Here is a 17671-nt window from a genome sequence, read left to right as displayed (position 1 = left end):
TTGTTGGCTCATATTTTCTTTTGAGAGTTTAGGGAGTTATAAGCTAACCTTGATTGATTTTTTTTTTTTTTTAAGTTTTGAGAAGAGAGTTTGATTTTTGAATTTGGATGTGTTAAGGTATGCTGAGATTTTCAAGCATTTCAGATAAAAGGGAAATAGATTGATAAAACTTAGATTTCATGTCAGCCTGTTTTTATATCTGTCCTGTCCACCTGTCCAACCCCAAGCTCCTTGCAAATAACACTTGGCCTGTTTTGCTCCTAGGCTGTGGTCTACCTAGCTCTTGGCTTCTTTGGGGGAGATAAATTGGAAAAGTGATTGCTTTTACAGCCTAAACAAAAAGGCCTGTTTTGGAATGTGTGTGTGTGCATATGTGCTAAGTCACTTCAGGCATGTTCAGCTCTTTGCGACCCTGTGGACTGTAGCCTGCCAGGCTCTTCTTTCCATGGGATTCTCCAGGCAAGAATACTGGAGGGGGTTGCCATTCCCTACTCCAGGGGATCTTCCTCACCCAGAGATCGAACCTCTCTCTCTCTCTCGGCGTCTCCTGCATTGGCAAGCAGTTTCTTTACCAGTAACGCCACCTGGGAAGCCTGTTTTGGACTTAAGGGGAAGAAAAAGCCAGGATTTGAGATGAAGATTGAGATTAATGCCTAAAGAGTAGGGGGAGAGCTGCAGGGGAATCCAAATGGATGCTTCTTGCTTGTCTGTGATGCCTGGCACCTACTGCGATGATCATGTTTGCCCATGGTCGTCAGTACACTAGAGCTGAGTCTTTAAACAATTTTCTCTGGAGCCGTATTGGATATAACAGCCTGTCTTTTTCCCTCATTTGTGAGTTAATTCCTAAAAATGCTCTGTGACCAGTTGGAGAAAGGGTGAACTAGTTTTCTGTTTGGGGACCTGAGTCTTATCTCCCAGATAGATGTTTTTTCTCTGTGTGTTTAGATGCTACGGGAAGCAGAGTAACAGTCCCCAGTGCAAAAACTTAGTGAAAGGAGCTCTGTGTCAGGCTTGGTTAATCCCTTGTTAAATTAGACAGACTTTAGCCAGCCTCTATAGAACAGTTCCTCGTGTTGTTGGTGGGTCCTTGGAGGGCTTTTCCTATTTCTATTGCCTAGAAATAAGTGGCTATTCTAAAATGGTGACAAGTTTAGTTGGCTAAAGCCTGGGTCTCTCACAACCATCACTTACTTTGGAAAGCACTGACAGAACAGACTTAGCTTGCCCCCAATCCTTTTTATTTTTAAACTTTTAGGGCCTGGCCTCTTATTTTCAGCTTCTCACTTCTAGGTCCCTGTGCAAAGGGAGTGGTAGTCTGCTGGGCTGTGGAGCCTGGTTCTCTGTTCGTGGACTGTGGGTAAATTTACCAGTCATCTAAATAGAGAATGCCAGGTAACACACAAGAAGTTGAGTCTGATCTGATAATGAAGTGAGTTTATGGTAAACATCCTTTTGAAATTTAAGTGCAGAATCACCTGCTAAAGGCATTACAGTTCCCCTCTCTACCTTTTCGTCCTGTTCCTTTTAGAATAATCAAGATTCAAATCATATAGAACTTTGTCAGTCAAAACCAGAAAAACAGGTAACTTGAACAGATTGCGGGCTTGGATGTGTGTGTCATATATGCCCGAAAGAAATGCTTTGGATTCCTGCCCAGTGCACTAGTATGAGATCTTAAAGTCTGAGAGTTTTGAAGCCAAGTTGGGGGTCAATTTAAAGGGGAGAAGAAGTGCGCCGGTCCTGGGCTGTGCTCCCTTGACCATTGGGTAAAGAGCATGACCTTGAGAAGCACTGATGAGTTACAGAGCGTGTAAGGGAACCCTGAGAACCTCCGGCCTGCTCCCCGGGTGCGCTTGGCTGGTCATAAAACCTTATTAGCTGAGTGATGTGTTCTTTGTTGCTTACCTCTCCCGGCCTATGCCAGATGGTGTCTTAAAGAACTGGAGAGCCAGACTTCCTCCCCAAGCTTCCATTTTCTATGTAGCTCTTTTTTCAGTCTTAGTACTACATACACGTGACTTTCTTCGATAGATTTGCTTGGCAGGCAGTTCCAGGCACTGGCGTCCTTCCTGCCTGTGATGGGGAGCAGGGAGGATGAACTCCTCAGAAACCAGGGCTCTCCAGGTGGGGGTGACAATCCCAGCCAGCCCAGCCAGGCGAGTTAGGAGTGGCTGTCGGACCTTTTACAATAAAAGGTGGCGATTGTTTCAGGTAGGTCCCCTTTCTTCTCTTGCCCTCTGGCTGTCTTGTATAAGTGACAGGTGTTGGAGGCTTGGAATTGCTGCAGTTCTTTCCTTCCCGGACTTGGCAGATGAAATAGGACTGCGTTACTGGGGACTCATGCATCAAAATGTTGCAGCTTAAAAGATACTTTGAAGAGAGTTGAGTCCATTTGGAACAAGCCCCAGTTTTCTATAAAAATTAGTTTCCTGCAAGGATGACTAGGTTTTTCTGTTTATTCTGTTAAAACACAAGTGGAGGGGGGAATCTATGGGAGAATATTTTCATCTCCATTGAATGATGCCTGACTCCCTTTTCTTCTGTTTTTAACATTTAGTAATGCCTGTCCTTGCCCTCACCTCCAAAATATTCCCAGTAGGGAAATAAATAAGTGAAAAATGATGCTCCTCTCATCCATCCTTGTTTTCATCCCCTGGACTCTTTGCAACAGCTACTTTTTAGCTGTTTGCTATATTTCCTTCCAATAAGTATTTAATGAACATGTAAATTCATCTATATCTATCTGTATTGCTTTTCAAATTGCATATCCAAACCCTTTCAGTAACATCTTGAAGAGGTGACACAATTTTACTTTTGGTAAACGGTACTTCTTTGCTTCAGTAAAAGATGTTACCTAGGTGTTTTAACTCTGAACCCTTCAAATGAGAAGACTATGGAGAGTTGTCATGAATTGATACACATACCACAGCATTGGACCCGTCTGCCATAGGAGAAGGAGCTTTCTGTATTCTGGTGATTGATTTGGGATAGCTTCTAAAAACTGCAAACCATCTTTGTTAATTTCTTTGAAATATCTCCTTAATAGGGCTTGCTGGTGGCTTAGACAGTAAACAGTCTGCCTGCAATTCAGGAGACCCAGGTTCGACCCGTGGGTTGGGAAGATCCCCTGGAAAAGGGAATGGCTACCCACTCCAGTATTTTTGCCTGGAGAATCCCATGGACAGAGGAGCCTAGCAAGCAGGCTACAGTCCAAGGGGTCGCAAAGAGTCAGACACAACTGAGCGACTGAGACACTATCCATTTAAGATGATAGTACAGGGAGTCCCTTTGGGGTAACAGATTTACTTTTATGGTTGCTATTCAATTCCTCTGTTTTGTCATCTTGGGGTATATTGGTTCAGTTAAAAATAGAGCTCTAATTAAAACGGGCGCCCTCTCTGAAAATAAGAACTATATTTCAATTAGTAAATTCCTATTTGCTTAACGTATTTTTGTTTTGTTTTTTTTCTTTTTTTGAAAATTTTAACAGCAAGCCCGGGCTGAGCAGGAAGAAGAATTCATAAGTAACACTTTATTCAAGAAAATTCAAGCTTTGCAGAAGGAGAAAGAAACCCTTGCTGTAAATTACGAGAAGGAAGAAGAGTTCCTCACTAATGAGCTTTCCAGAAAATTGATGCAGGTAAATTACCTTTTCTGCCCTCTTATCTTCCCTGCCTGTTTTCTTCTCCAGGGGAAAAAAAATGACTTTGATCTAGCACTTTGCTTGAAACATTTGCTGATGAGGTTGTAGCTAAAATTCTTTAGAGATTAAAATACCTAAGTGAAGATGGCAGCAGTGTAATACTCAAGACTGTGGTTCCCAGCTCATCTGCTTAGGTGAGGTAAGGTATTTTATACTCTGACCATTTTAAGAAATTGCTGATGAGCCTGAGGCCTTAGCACAGGAGTCAATGATGTATGCAGTATTTTGGGATTATGAGAGTTAACGCCAAATGTGAGATTTCTTTCTCCTTTTATATTGAATCTATAATGAATATATGGACATTTTTGGCAACCAGAAGTAGGTCTTTTGTACCAATATATGAAGATACAAAGGGAAATGCCACTTTGAGGAGAGAAAAATATATGTACCTGTGATAGTTGTGTTCAGATGGGTGAGTAATATGTTACTGAACAAATAACAAATGTTGAAACTTAACATCAATCACTAATAGTGTATAGAAGACAACACACAAAACATACAGAAATTTTTATTTTTCTAGTTAGATTTTTCTACCTTCCCCTCCTGTTTGTTTTGTTTTCCTCTCCTTGAAGCTTACTAGTAAATTATAAAAGTAAGATTTGTTTAGGGCAAATATCATGCAGGTTATTTAGTATGAACTTGAGAACAAGTGGGACATTGAGTTTTCACTATTTAACACAACATGTCCAAAATAGTGAATAGGTATAAAATTATCCAAAGACAAATATTATTGGTATTTTTTTCAGATGGCTGTAAAAGGTAGAAATCTTTCCTTGTATTTTCTATTCACTGGCATTACTAACAATTTCACTCATTAATTTGATCGAAATATGTATTCTAATGAGATTATAGCAAAAGGATATTTGGAGCCTGAATTCTTCTCTTACCTTCTGACATATCAAATGTTGGAAGAAGATTCCAGAAACTTTAGTGTTAAGACCATGCAATGGTCCAGGTACCTTTTACCCCATCTTTTTATTCTTATTTTCCTACCTAATTATTGAATAAAGATACCACTATAATCTTGTACAAAAATTGATTTATATGGTAGCTGTTGGAATGTGAAGGATAGAGATCCTCGGTCAGTATTATCTAGTGGAGATTTATGGTGGAATTTCTGTGTTGAAATGTTTTCTTTATTCCTGTGCATTCTGATTTAGAGGAAAAATGAGGCAGAAGATTAGTTTGACTTTTGACTCTTATCGTACCTTGGCAGCATTAGACTAATTATTCTGCATGTTGCTTCCAGAACTGTAAGGATATGATTATGGCTTCCTTTTCTGTGTTTTGTGTGTAATCAGATGCCCTAATTTTTAACACTTCGAGAAACATTTTTTTGTTTTCAATTTGCATAGTCATTGGTATTTGGAACCTTTGATTAAAGTACATTATAAAGCAGTCAATATCCTAGCCAGATCATGCTTTCTTTTTCTCTAGAAAGACTCATTTTCATTATGAGTTGTTCTGTAATGTGTAATTTAGCATCTCATTAGCTTCTTATCATGACCCACCTACTTTCCAAGGACACTGATGTCCCTTGAAGCAAGCTACTGGATAGAGTGAACACCTAAGAGCCATGTGCAACAGAAAGAGGTTAATTATAGTAATATATTTGGCATAAGAAGGTTTGAACTTAAAATTTAATAAATAAAGCTATAACTTGGAGAAATGTAGTTTTTTTGTTTTTTTTTCAGAATTTTTTTTCAGATTATTTTTTCAGAATTCTTGTATTAAAATAAATAGTTTTACTTGGTCAGGAGAAAAATTTTCATATATTAAAAACTTAAATTTTTTGAGGGGCATGGATCTTTCTAAAGAGACTGGGTAATACATTAATACAAACTGGACAGTGTGAAAAAATGTTCCCAAAGTAGTTTGTAATGTGGAGCCCTGGTCTTCACATGGCTGGGTCTTATGTTCACCCTCAGTCAAAACAAAGTGTTCAATATGAGGATGTAAGTCTGTTGTTTGGGGAGTTCTAGGTGATCTGTAGCTTATTAGTAATCCCACTTGCAGAACCTGGGCAAATGGATGGTCAACATGTCTCTGTTGACCATGCGGGGAACCAAGCGGGGAGACATAAATCCCTGCTTGGTTCCTAGGTTTTATTTTCATATATTATATATGCATATATATATCTAGAGAGAGAGAGAGAGAGAGAGAGAGAATGTGTGTGTGTGTGTGTGTGCGTGCTTAGTCTCTCAGTCATGTCTGACTCTTTGTGACCCTTTGAACTGTAGCCCACCAGGCTCCTCTGTCCATGGGAGTTTTCAGGCAAGAATGCTGGAGCAGGTTGCCATTTCCTCCTCCAGGGGATCTTCCCAACCCAGGGATTGAACCCATGTCTCCTGTGTCTCCTGCATTGCAGGCAGATTCTTTACCCAGAGTCATCAGGGAAGCCCTATATCAGGGAATTCCGTATGTGTATATAGTAATAACGGAGAAGGCAATGGCACCCCACTCCAGTACACCTGCCTGGAAAATCCCATGGATGGAGGAGCCTGGTGGGCTGCAGTCCATGGGGTCGCTAGGAGTCGGACACAACTGAGCGACTTCACTTTCTCTTTTCACTTTCATGCATTGGAGAAGGAAATGGCAACCCATTCCCCTGTTCTTGCCTGGAGAATCCCAGGGACGGGGGAGCCTGGTGTGCTGCCGTCTCTGGGGTCACACAGAGTCGGACATGACTGAAGTGACTTAGCATAGCATAGCATAGCATATAGTAATAAAATACAGGAGCCTCTGGTTTGAGTTCTGGGTCGGGAAGATCCGCTCGAGAAGGAATAGGCTATCCACTCCGGTACCCTTGGGCTTCCTTCATAGCTCAGCTGGTAAAGAATCCACCTGTAATGTGGGAGACCTGGGTTTGATCCCTGGGTTAGGAAGATCCCCTGGAGAAGGAAATGGCTCCCCACTCCAGTATTCTAGCCTGGAGAATTCTGTAGACTGTACAGTCCATGGGGTCACAAAGAGTGGGACACGTCTGACAACTTTCACAAAAGAATATATAACATAGATGTAAAACTCGCCATTGCAGCCATTTTTTAGTATATAATCCAATGGCATTAAATACACTCACATTGTTGTACGACCATTCCCACCACCCATCCCCAAGAACTTTTTCAAACTGAAACTGAATCCATAAGAAATAACCCCTTATTCCATGTTCCTGGTTCTTTCTAAGACTTTTGAAAAGACACGGACGGCAGATAGTGTGAGGTTGCGGTCTCTGGCAAGTTCCAGAGCTGTGCCTACTGTGACATGAATAGTGATCCCGCACTTGACACCAGGGATCAACTGCACGCCGTTTTGTGGTAAATCCCTGTACCTTTGGGCAGCTGGAAGGCTCTTGTATAACCGCTGGAAAGACGGGCTGTAGGCCTACTGTACCCATCCCCCAGGCTTTCCTGAAGGATTTCCGCCAGTCCTTTGTTGCAGTCTCACATTTTCTGCCACCCAGTGTGGTAGAACTAATCTCCATCTGGAAGATTTTTGGAGTAATTGGTACCAATAGACTTTTCCAACTGTGTAATTACTTTAATATGACTCTCTAGGATGCTTGCTTCTGGATAAGAACTTGTTATGATAGCCTACTAAGAGAAACTGTGCTGCCGGAGACACTGACGGACAGAGGAGTAAATTGACCTGTTCACCAGGGAGGTGTTTAACATTTTTCACCAGAGGCCGCTTAGAGGCTATTTATGGAGCAATTTTGGTTTTGTTGCTTGTGCTATGGCTGTTGTCTTTGATAGTGAGTGTGGCTTTTATGTGCATTTCAAAGGAATTCTTTGGTCTTAAGAACAAAATGAGATTATTACTATAAAGGAGATACCTCCTTTTCCATCTGCTGTGATACAGATGGTGTCAAATACCTTTAAAAACTGAATCAAATGTATTTAAGTAGATGAATAGAAATCTCTTTTTCCTGTTAAAAGATCATGTTTGGAAGATAGGTTCAACACCTCCAAATATGTTAATCCTGTCTAAAGCAAACAAAGAAATATGCACAAAACAGCATGCAGTTTTCCTCCTTTATTTTTGTATACATCTGCTAGATAGATACCTTGGTTTTGCAAAGACTCTTGTCTGAAAAATCTGCTTCTTTCTGAGCCTGGACCATGGGATCGATGACTTGACTGGTAAGAACTGTCCTAAAAAGGAGCCTTCTAGTCTAATGCCAAGCCTACACTAGGACTAAATTCAGCTCCTGAATGCCTTGAAGAGATGTTTGTTGCTTAATCATAATTTGTAATTAAAATGTATAAGGAATGTTTTGTGATCAAATTCTTCATCAGAATTTGATTCTTAATATCTATGCTAGGGGAAAAAAAAGTCTAAAAGACTATTCTCTGGAATGCTGGCTATAATTGGGTGCTGAGCTTAGGGATGTTAATTTTCTTGTGCTCCTGTCCTTCTCAGTTTGTAGAAGCAACACGCATTACTTTTGTAATTAAAAAATATCTTACTTCCTAAGGAGAAAATTTTAAAAATACCTATTTTGTCCTTATGTTTTGAAACCTCCAGCTGTATCACTGAGCTTGAGAGCTCACAGTCTTGCAGTTGTTACCAAACTAGACTGGGGTCTGCTTGCCCGATGTGCAGCAAAGCTGACCCACTGACGGGGCTGTGGTGAAAGAAAGTACAGTGTTTACTGCAGGGCACCAAACAAGGAGAATGGGCAGCTTGCGCTCAAAAGACATGAGCTCCTCGATGGCTTTTCAGGAAGGGTTTTGAAAGACATTGAGGGGAGAGAGACACAGGGTGCATGTTCAGCTCATGCCCAGTTCTCTGGTGGGTTGATGGTGAGCAAATAGTGATGTTTCAGGAATCTCAGCCATCAGTCTTCTGGTTCCGACCAGTCTGGGATTTATGTGTACTGGTGGTCAGCATGCAGCTAACTTCTTCCACCTAGTGGGGGTTTTAATATCTGCACAGCAACTCAAGGACATGGCTCAGGATATTATTTACAGCCCTGAGGAGGAAATAAAATAAAGGTCTTTGTCTTTGTTGTATGACTTAGCTATTTGTCTTGCTTGACTATTTTCTCACTTCTCTAATTAAATCTGCTTTGTAACCAAAGAGCAAATTTAAAGCTTTTCTACAAACGAGAGGCAGGGGCGGGGATAAGATGGAGGTCTATCCCTGGGGTGGTCCTGCAGGGTCTTACTCGGTTTCACTGTCGTAATTGCATCTGTTTATCATGGACCGCATAGACTGCAGTGCAGTGGAGCCCCTTGCAAAGTCAGGAAGATTCTGGACTACCCAGATTGTTCATTTAGAGCTAGCATAAACAAAATGCTCTTATGATTGGCTTAACTGTCTTGTCAGCTGTGATACGATTCATTCCACTGGCCGCTCTTTAAAAAAAAAAACACAAAGCCCCCTAATTCCTCTGGCTAACAGTTAAGCACCAGTCACCAATACCAACTGGAAGACCTATTGTTGCTGAGATGGATAGTGATCTTAGCCCCTGTGGATTTCCTCACTTGCTTTTATGTAAGCCCAAGGCATCAGGTTCACTTCCTGCTCTTGGGAAGCTCTGTTCAATTGTTGCCTACACTTTTCTCCACCAATACTGCTGCCAAAAGTTAATGAATATTTTTTTTTTTCTTTATTTAAAAGCCTGGAACAGGACTGAGATAGGAGTACTGAATATTATATATCGCTCTGAATGTTTTCACTCTAATCCAATTTTCAAATTTTAGACCTTAAAATAACAAATAAGTTTGTAGTCTTGTACTGTAGAGTCATATTTGAAATTGGATCTAGTCCTCAGAAAACAATGCCACTGTAGCTATTAATATAATAGAAATGATTGTACTCATTCTCTTACTGAGGAGACACATCTTTCTTATTGATGGCGGAAGGCACTTAAGAACACAAGTTTTCTGGATCTCTTGTTAAGTGGCACGACTTATTGTTACTATTATTGACTTGGTCCCTGAGGTGAGAATGCCTCCGGGTTTTACAGCAGTTGCAGTTTCCTAGCATCTGTGGAAAGATGATATATGGAGGGAAGGAAGGAAGTTGTGGGCAAAAACCGCTGCTGAAGCCGCCATTGCCAAGTGATACAGAGCTGAGTCGTTCAGAAAGCTGATCTGTCATAGCATTATTCTTCCATCTGTGTTCACACAGGAATGAAACAGAGTAAGGCTTGCGAGAAGTCCCTGAATCTGCCCATTGACCTAGACAAAGGCTTACTTTCCTGTACCTCTTCTCTCCCCTCCCCTCAACCTGGAGTAGTAGTTTCTCCTTCCATTCCCATCTGAACAGAGGCAGGTTTTCTTCTTTAGTCCCTTCAAGGCTGTGTCTGTGGAGGGCAGGCTTGTCTACAGGCTCTAGGAGTGAGCGTAGATGCCTAATTCCCTTCTCAAGCCTGTACGCCAGAATCTGAGGCTGCCTTCTTTTACTCCAAGTTCTCCAAGTCACTAAGATGGCAGTGCAGTGATCTTGTTTGTTCAGGCAGCAGAATCACATGTCAGGGTGATAAATATGTATGAAACCCTGTTTAGTTCATTTTAAAGGCACCGAGGCGAATGCTGCTGTCGCATCCATTCAGGTGAAGACTTGTTCTCCTGTGGCAGGGAGACCTTGAAATATGTTCTTCATTAAGCTGGCTCGACCAGTGGCCCTCTTGGCATTTAGTTTTTCAGGGCTATTAATGCTGAGCAGAAAAATTGGCTATCACCTAATAGCTAACAGAACATTTGGGGCAAAGTTGAGTTGTGGGGTGTTTTTTTTTTTTTTGTCATTCTCGTTGTTGTTTTTCATTCCACATTATCTGACTCTCAGCTGTGTGTGTTCTTTGTTTCTTTTCATGGAACAGGGGGCTTATACATTGTGTTCACGATACATCTGCAGAGGGCTTCTGGGATGTGTTTATTGCATTTTAAATGCCACACCACCAGAGGCCAAATTATAAGGCAGAATTTTCCTGGTAGCAGCATGCCAGAAATCTCTCAGTCCAACGTAATTTGCATTATGATTAGAAAATACAATAAACTTGAGGCAATTCTTTTAGTCTTCACAAATCACTGAGGGTTTGTTTTTTTTTTTTTTCCAAAATGTGTGTAGTATGTTACCATTATGGCTGGAGTTAATGTGCCAGCCTGGATTCCCCAAAGTACAAGAGCAAGGGTCAGGGCTTAGCAGCTTTTCAGGTTGACTTCTTTGACAAAATATGGAGAAATTCAGGTAGAAAGTAAAAGTAGGAGAAGGAAATGAAAAATACTGAGATGAAGCTGGAGTGAGAAGTTGCTTTACTCACTAGGGTAGGGGTAAGTAAGCATTGTTATTTCTAGTTGAAAAGGTGAATCTTGGAGATTGAAAGACTTGTCTGCACTGTAGATGGACTTGAACCATTGCTGGAAATGCTGTGCAAATTATTTTAAAGCTTTCCAGTTAGAAATGTTGCAGTGTTCTGCATTTCTTGGGTAATTTTTTTTTTTTCATTTTAAAAAGTTTACAGTCAGCCCAGTTATTAATTACCTTAAAATACAGAGAGATATCCTACTACTGATTATCTTTACTTTCCTTTTTCTTTTTTCCTTTTAATTTATGATAAGGTCTCAGCTTTGAGTACATTCTTTCTTTGGGTTAAATATTCTCTACTCCTCAAAGAAGAAAGGGTTAATTTTTACAAAATGGATTTTTTTTTTTTGCAGGTTGAGTCCAGAGCCTCAAGAATTCCTTTATCTTATTCATGGAGCATCTTTTTTTCAAACCTTCCTCCTAACTAGATTTTTTTCAAAGGTGTTAATATTTTAAGCAGCATGCTGCTGCTGAAGTCGCTTCAGTCGTGTCCGACTCTGTGTGACCCTATGGACTGCAGCCTACCAGGCTCATCTGTCCATGGGATTTTCCAGAGTACTGCAGCATGATGCTATTAGGAATCAAATCTAGGAAGGTCAGACTTAGCCCCTGAGGTATTCTAAGTGGGCAGGAAGCCTCATGTACTGGAGCCCTCCACTCAGGTGAGAGCTTGTCCTCAGTTTTGAGGAGGCTGACGAGAAAATAACATCCAAAAAATTCTGGAAGGGCCTACCAATTTTTTTTCCTTGCAAAAGTTAGGTATACTTTTTCCCTTTTTGAAAATCACAATTAGTTAATTCAGGCAAGCTTCACTGAAGATAAGTGGAAGGATTAACAAGATCATGAAGAACTGCTGGGGGGAGATCTGGGGAAGGTGGAAATCGAGAGGAGACCCAGCACCCAAGGCTCCCTTTTTCCTGAGCACATTTGCTATTTATTTGTAACAGAACAGCTAAGAAGCTGAATTGTGCTTTTGGCAGTTGTGTAGAGCTGGGGTTTCAGAAGTCAGAGCTCAGGGCTGACTAAAGGTGGGGACAAAGATAAATCACTCCCGCTTTAATCTGGAATCATGAAGAGCTATACTGTCGGAAAAGAGTGAACCTTTTTTTTTTTTGCTTCATTTGGATGAATCAGAGAACACAAAACTTTGGTTTTGGATTAAGGCAGACCATGCTCATCCCAGCCTGAAGGAGGGGGAGTGTACATGATGCTTAGCGTGTGTGGGAAGGCGCTGTGGGAGGCGTCTTTGGAGCTGTCCCAAAGTTCCAGAAATTTGGAGGAAACGGCTTCAGGTACTCTAGGCAGAGGATACAGAATGATCAGGACTGGGCTTGGGGTGCAGTGGCTCTTGTTAGTGGGTGACCAGCAGGACATGGGGTCTGGAAGCCCCAGGACCAGAGTGATCTCCGGACATGTTTGCCCAGGATGATGGGTTTCTTTTTTGTTTTTTTGATGTGGACGATGTTTTAAAAGTCTTTGTTACGATATTGCTTCTGGTTTATGCTTTGGTGTTTTGGTCGTGAGGCATGTGGTCTTTAGCTCCCTGACTAGGGACCAAAGCTACACCCCCTGCGTTGGAAGGTGCAGCCTTAACCACTGGACTGCCAGGGCAGTCCCTTCAGGTTTTAAAACGTGGGTTGTTTTTTTTTCCTCTAGGAAAAGAGTCTTTAGAAAAAGACATAAGGTTGGCCTTTAATCATAGTTGCCAGCACCACTCTCTGTGCTGAGATTCATCATTGTCAGATGCCTGGACCCTGAAGGCATTTGTGTGTGCAAACCTTAGGCTGTCCCTGGGGCTGAGTGTGAAAGTATGGGGAACTTGCATGGGGACTGGATCGAAGGTGGACTTGAACATCGTAGCGATGAGTTTGGGCTTACTCTGCAGGAATGAGGGAGCCATTATAAGGTTTTGAGCAGGGTGTTGAATGAAGAGAAAACCCTACTAGTTTAGTTCAGCGTGATCTACACACTGGACCTGGGGTATCGATTAGGAGCTTTGGCGGTGGCCCAGTGAAGAGGAGTAAAAGACCTGAGCCGGAGCACAGAAAGCGCAGGACGTGTTGGACAGCTGTTCTGGGGGCTGACTTAATGCCACTTGGTAACTGATGAGATGTGAGATATTGACTGAGAATAACAGTGCCAGTAACAGAAGGGGGAAGGAGGTGGGCTTAAGTCTGGGCCCAGGAGGCGTTTAGTGGTGATGCGCTGAATTGAAGGTGGGAGGTTGACTTTCTGCTCAGCAGAGCTGTTCAGATTGGTTTAGAGACTCAATATTGTGAGAGACAGTTCTTTTTTTCAAAACCTGTGTTAACTACTTGGAACAGTAAGTCCCCTACACATGAACCTTTAAGCTGCAGACTTTAAAAGATGCGAATGTTTGTTCACTTGTCCATTCACGTGAGTTAGTTCTCGTGTCTAGGGTACATTGTCACACACGTGCTTCCTCTACAAGTGGTCGTGCTTTTGTGTACTTGCTGTACAGTTCTGTATAGAGTACAGTATCTTTATTTCAAGCCAAAGATGTCTGGAAGCAAGGATAAAAGCAGCACTATATAGCTGATTGTGTTAGGTACCTAGGCTTACTTGGTCAAATTGGACTTAAGAACACGCCCTTGGAACAAAACCTGTTCACATGTAGGGGGCTTACTGTGTTAACTACATGACAATTATTTTTGGCAATCCAGTGATTTAATGTAGTCACTGTTCTATGGTGGCCTTTACTTGGCTTAGTGCAGATGGCTCTAATTCTTGGTAGTTGTCAATAAATGAGGGATGTTGGTTGCAAAACTGCAGGTTGTACAGAGAATGGTTAGCATTGACTGGTGTAAATAGAACTGGGGGCATCTTGCGTTTATCCTCGAGTTGAATCGAAAAAGCTGAGTCCGGGGCTGGTGGCAAGAAGGCGTGCCTCCCTTGGCTCTGGGTGGACTAACAACAGGCCCAGACTTGCAAACACGCTTCGCCAAGCCTGGGATTTGGCAAACCTGCTGCATGCTGGGTGGGTGGGCTGGCGTAGCAGCCAACCTTCACGTGTGCCTGCAGTGGTGCCTGTACCTGCTGGAAGGTTTTGCCCAGAATAAAAGCCATTCAGTGAAGAGTTTTGGAATCTCTGATATAAGAAGCCTGGTTCACTGAAAGTGGCTCCAGAAAACTTTGGAAATTATGAGAAAGACAACAATTATTGGTAATTCAGTGATGCTTAAGGCTAGTCTGTCGTTAGATCAACTTAATGCTATACTCATGTTTTTTAATGGGCTGGAAATTGGCTTTGGGATTTCATATGTGAGTGGATACAATGAGAAAATGCTCACATTTGAGTGCTTAGAATTTTCCAGGTTTGTAGTTGTGTTTTTGCTTATGGCTTTTTCACTTATTTTAATATATTTTTCATCCTGAATCCCAAGGAGCAGATCTTTATTTATATAACCCTAATTCCATTGTAAATGTGCTGCTGTGGATCGTCAGTTATGTAATTTCCATTCTACAAGGTTTTTTTGTTGTTAATGGTACAATATATTGCACAGTTAAGAGTTCTAAAGCTCTTCCATAATCTGTGAGATTGACTTTGTAAGTATATTTACAGGAAATGCTGATTCTGACAACAAATTTTAATCTACCTAAGCATTTTACTTTAGATATATTAAAGGCAAGCGAGTTTTTTTTTTTTTTTCCAAGCACATTAATAGAATTTACTTGCCTGTTTACTTCTCAGTTTGATTTTTGTTCCAGTTTAGGATCTCTGACCTGATTAGTAAGATTAAGAATTGCTTACGACGTTTAGACCTTTGATTAAAAATTTAAAATCATGTCTTAAATTTTATACCCATCTTGAAGATGCTACTCAGGAATGAACCTGGAGTTTAGTTTTTCTGATAGGTCCTGAAAAGTAAAAGTGAAAGTGTTAGTCACTCAGTTGTGTCTGACCCTTTGTGACCCCATGGACCATAGCCCACCAGGCTCCTCTGTCCATGGGATTCTTCAGGCAAGAATACTGGAGTGGGTAGCCACTGCCTTTTCCAGGGAATCTTCCCAACCAAAGGATCCAACCTGGGTCTCCTCCACTGAAGGCAGATTCTTTACCACTGAGCCACCAGGAAATCATCTCTGATATGTCCTGGGTCACCTAAACCAGTCTTCCTTTTATGGTTTTTGTTTATGGTGTCATGGACTACAGCTTTAACACAGGCAGGTGGAGGGAATTCCCTGGCAGGCCAGTAGTTAGGGCTTCATGCTTCCACTGCATGGGGCGTGGGTTCTGTCCTTGGTTGGGGAACTAAAATCCTGTATGCCGTGAGGCGCAGCCAAATAAAAAAGCTAAAATAAAATAGATGGATTCAGGGTGTTGGTTCAAGTCCTGTTGGGGCCAAATAGCTTGAATTTACATGGTATCTGTTTCAAACAAATAATTTCTGAAATTTTCTCAGGTTCATTGTCACGAGGAAAACTCTGTGGCTGTTAATTCCTCAGTATCTCTTTCTCTGCCCTCTCTTCTTGCCCATCTTAACTCTCTTCTCGTGATTGTTCTGGGGGGTTGTTTTGTATTTCTTGCTGTGTTTCTCTTTTTATTGGTGGTTTCTTGGTTCCAAGGAAGAACCAGACTTTCTGTGTCCAGTGTTCTGTTTGGAACACTAACTCTGTGCCCTGCCCCTAGATGGCCAGTCATCCGAGAGATGACAGAACAAAACAGGCAGCACAGCTGCTTGCTCCAGGTCTGTCTTTGGGGGATGTTGAAAACTGTGAGTGTTTGGCTGAGTTATATCTGAGGATGGCCTGATATTTTCCAAACGCTTCATATAACCCAGGGACCTCGCTTGAGTTCTGGTAACAACAGCTTCACCATCACATTTTCCTTTGGGTACAGCTCTTGAAAGGAAAAAGCCTTTTAAAATTGAGAGCTTTTATAGATTTCATTACTAGCTGAATCAGTGTTCTTAAAGGAAATACCTTATCAGTTACTGACGGTATCAGCCCATCTGTCTGTATATGAGTCTTTTCCTCTAGGACAATGAGAATCTTACCTTTGCTCAGATTAATATTCTGTGACAAATTGCTGCCTGGGTTGGGGGAGAGATTTTTTGACATTAGATTGCATCCTTTATTGTTTTGGGCTTCCCTGGCAGCTCAGATGGTAAAGAATCCACCTGCAATGCAGGAAACTCAGGTTTGATCCCTGGGTTGGGAAGATCCCCTGGAGAAGGAAATGGCTACCCACTCCATCCAGTATTCTTGCCTGGAGAATTCCATGGACAGAGGAGACTGGCAGGCTATGGTCCATGGGGTCGCAAACAGATGGACACAACTGAGCGATTTCTCTTTATTATTTTAATTTACTTAAGAGCACAAGAATAACACTAAAAAAAAGGGAAGAAGGAGGCTCTTTGAAATAAAAGTGGCAGCAGTTGAAAACATATTGGAGAGACTTCCCTGGTAGTCCAGTGGTTAAAAATCCACCCTGCAATGCAGGGGACGCAGGTTTGATCCGTGGTCGGGGAACTAAGATCCCACATGCTGTGGAGCAACTAAGCCCGTGTACCACAACTCCTGAGCCCGTGTACCACAACTATGGAGCCCGTGCACCACAACTAGAGAATCCTTGTGCAGTGAAAAGTCACGCATGATGCAGCAAAGATCCTGCGTGCCACAACTGAGAATGGTGCAGCCAATATTTAAAAAAAACATATTGGAGGAAAACACATCTAATATTTAAAGAAAACTATGCAAAAAGTTTAAAAGTTTTAAGACAGAAATTCCATTTCTAAAACCAGTAGATATCATTTAAGCTTAGCATTCATAAACTATTTTAGGGCAAAGATAAGGTCTTAACTATAGATTTCACTCCCTTCTGCCTCTACTGTGCAGGTGGAAGACACACCACACAGGTGATTTTTATAGAATGCAAGAGTCAGATGAAGATGTACTTGTTCTGCTTTTTTTCCCTCATAACTGATGCCTGTCCCATTGGGAGTCTTTGTGTCTGAAATGCTGAGAACTGTTCTCAGTCTCTGACCATTCCTCTTAGTTCTTTTAATTACTGCTTGATCTTCCAGAACCTGAATTTTAATGAGCTAGCTAAAAATAGACTTGTCACTGTAAGCACCTCTTCACATCTGCTTGCTTTCTGAGTCCCTGCAAGGTTGACCAGCTCTTTTGGAGTTGCATATAAAAAACAGTTGGAGGAAACCCAGCATCTGTTTAGTCAAGGTTTCCCATGTTGAAAGACGATGTCAGATTTTGAACATTTTGTTTTCTTTTTAAACACCAAGTATGGTACTTTCTGGAGAAGGCAATGGCACCCCACTCCAGTACTTTTGCCTGGAAAATCCCATGGACGGAGGAGCCTGGTAGGCTGCAGTCCATGGGGTCGCTAAGAGTCGGACACGACTGAGCGACTTCACTTTCACTTTTCACTTTCATGCATTGGAGAAGGAAATGGCAACCCACTCCAGTGTTCTTCCCTGGAGAATCCCAGGGGCGGGGGAGCCTGGTGGGCTGCCGTCTATGGGGTCACACAGAGTCAGACACGACTGAAGCGACTTAGCAGCAGCAGCAGCACGGTACTTTCAGAGCAATGGAAATTGTTTCAAATGAGGAGATGGTTAAGTATAACCTTTGGGGTATTTAGGCCCACTGAGCTCTCTCTTGTCCAGTGCACCC

At 41.8% G+C, this 17671-nt stretch overlaps 1 protein-coding gene across 1 annotated transcript in view; it reads left to right on the top strand.

Moving 5' to 3' along the window:
- Positions 1–17671, top strand: part of CCDC6 (coiled-coil domain containing 6) — a 112537-nt gene that overhangs the window by 50868 nt on the left and 43998 nt on the right. The window contains exon 2 of the mRNA XM_061405043.1: positions 3494–3643. Coding sequence (XP_061261027.1) covers positions 3494–3643 — 150 coding nt within the window. The remainder of the gene's footprint in view (positions 1–3493; positions 3644–17671) is intronic.

This window comes from Bos javanicus, chromosome 28 (genome assembly GCF_032452875.1).
Source record: "Bos javanicus breed banteng chromosome 28, ARS-OSU_banteng_1.0, whole genome shotgun sequence".
Lineage (NCBI taxonomy): Eukaryota > Metazoa > Chordata > Mammalia > Artiodactyla > Bovidae > Bos > Bos javanicus.
Note: the sequence above shows the minus strand (reverse complement) of the source record. Positions and strands in the feature narration are given on the sequence as shown.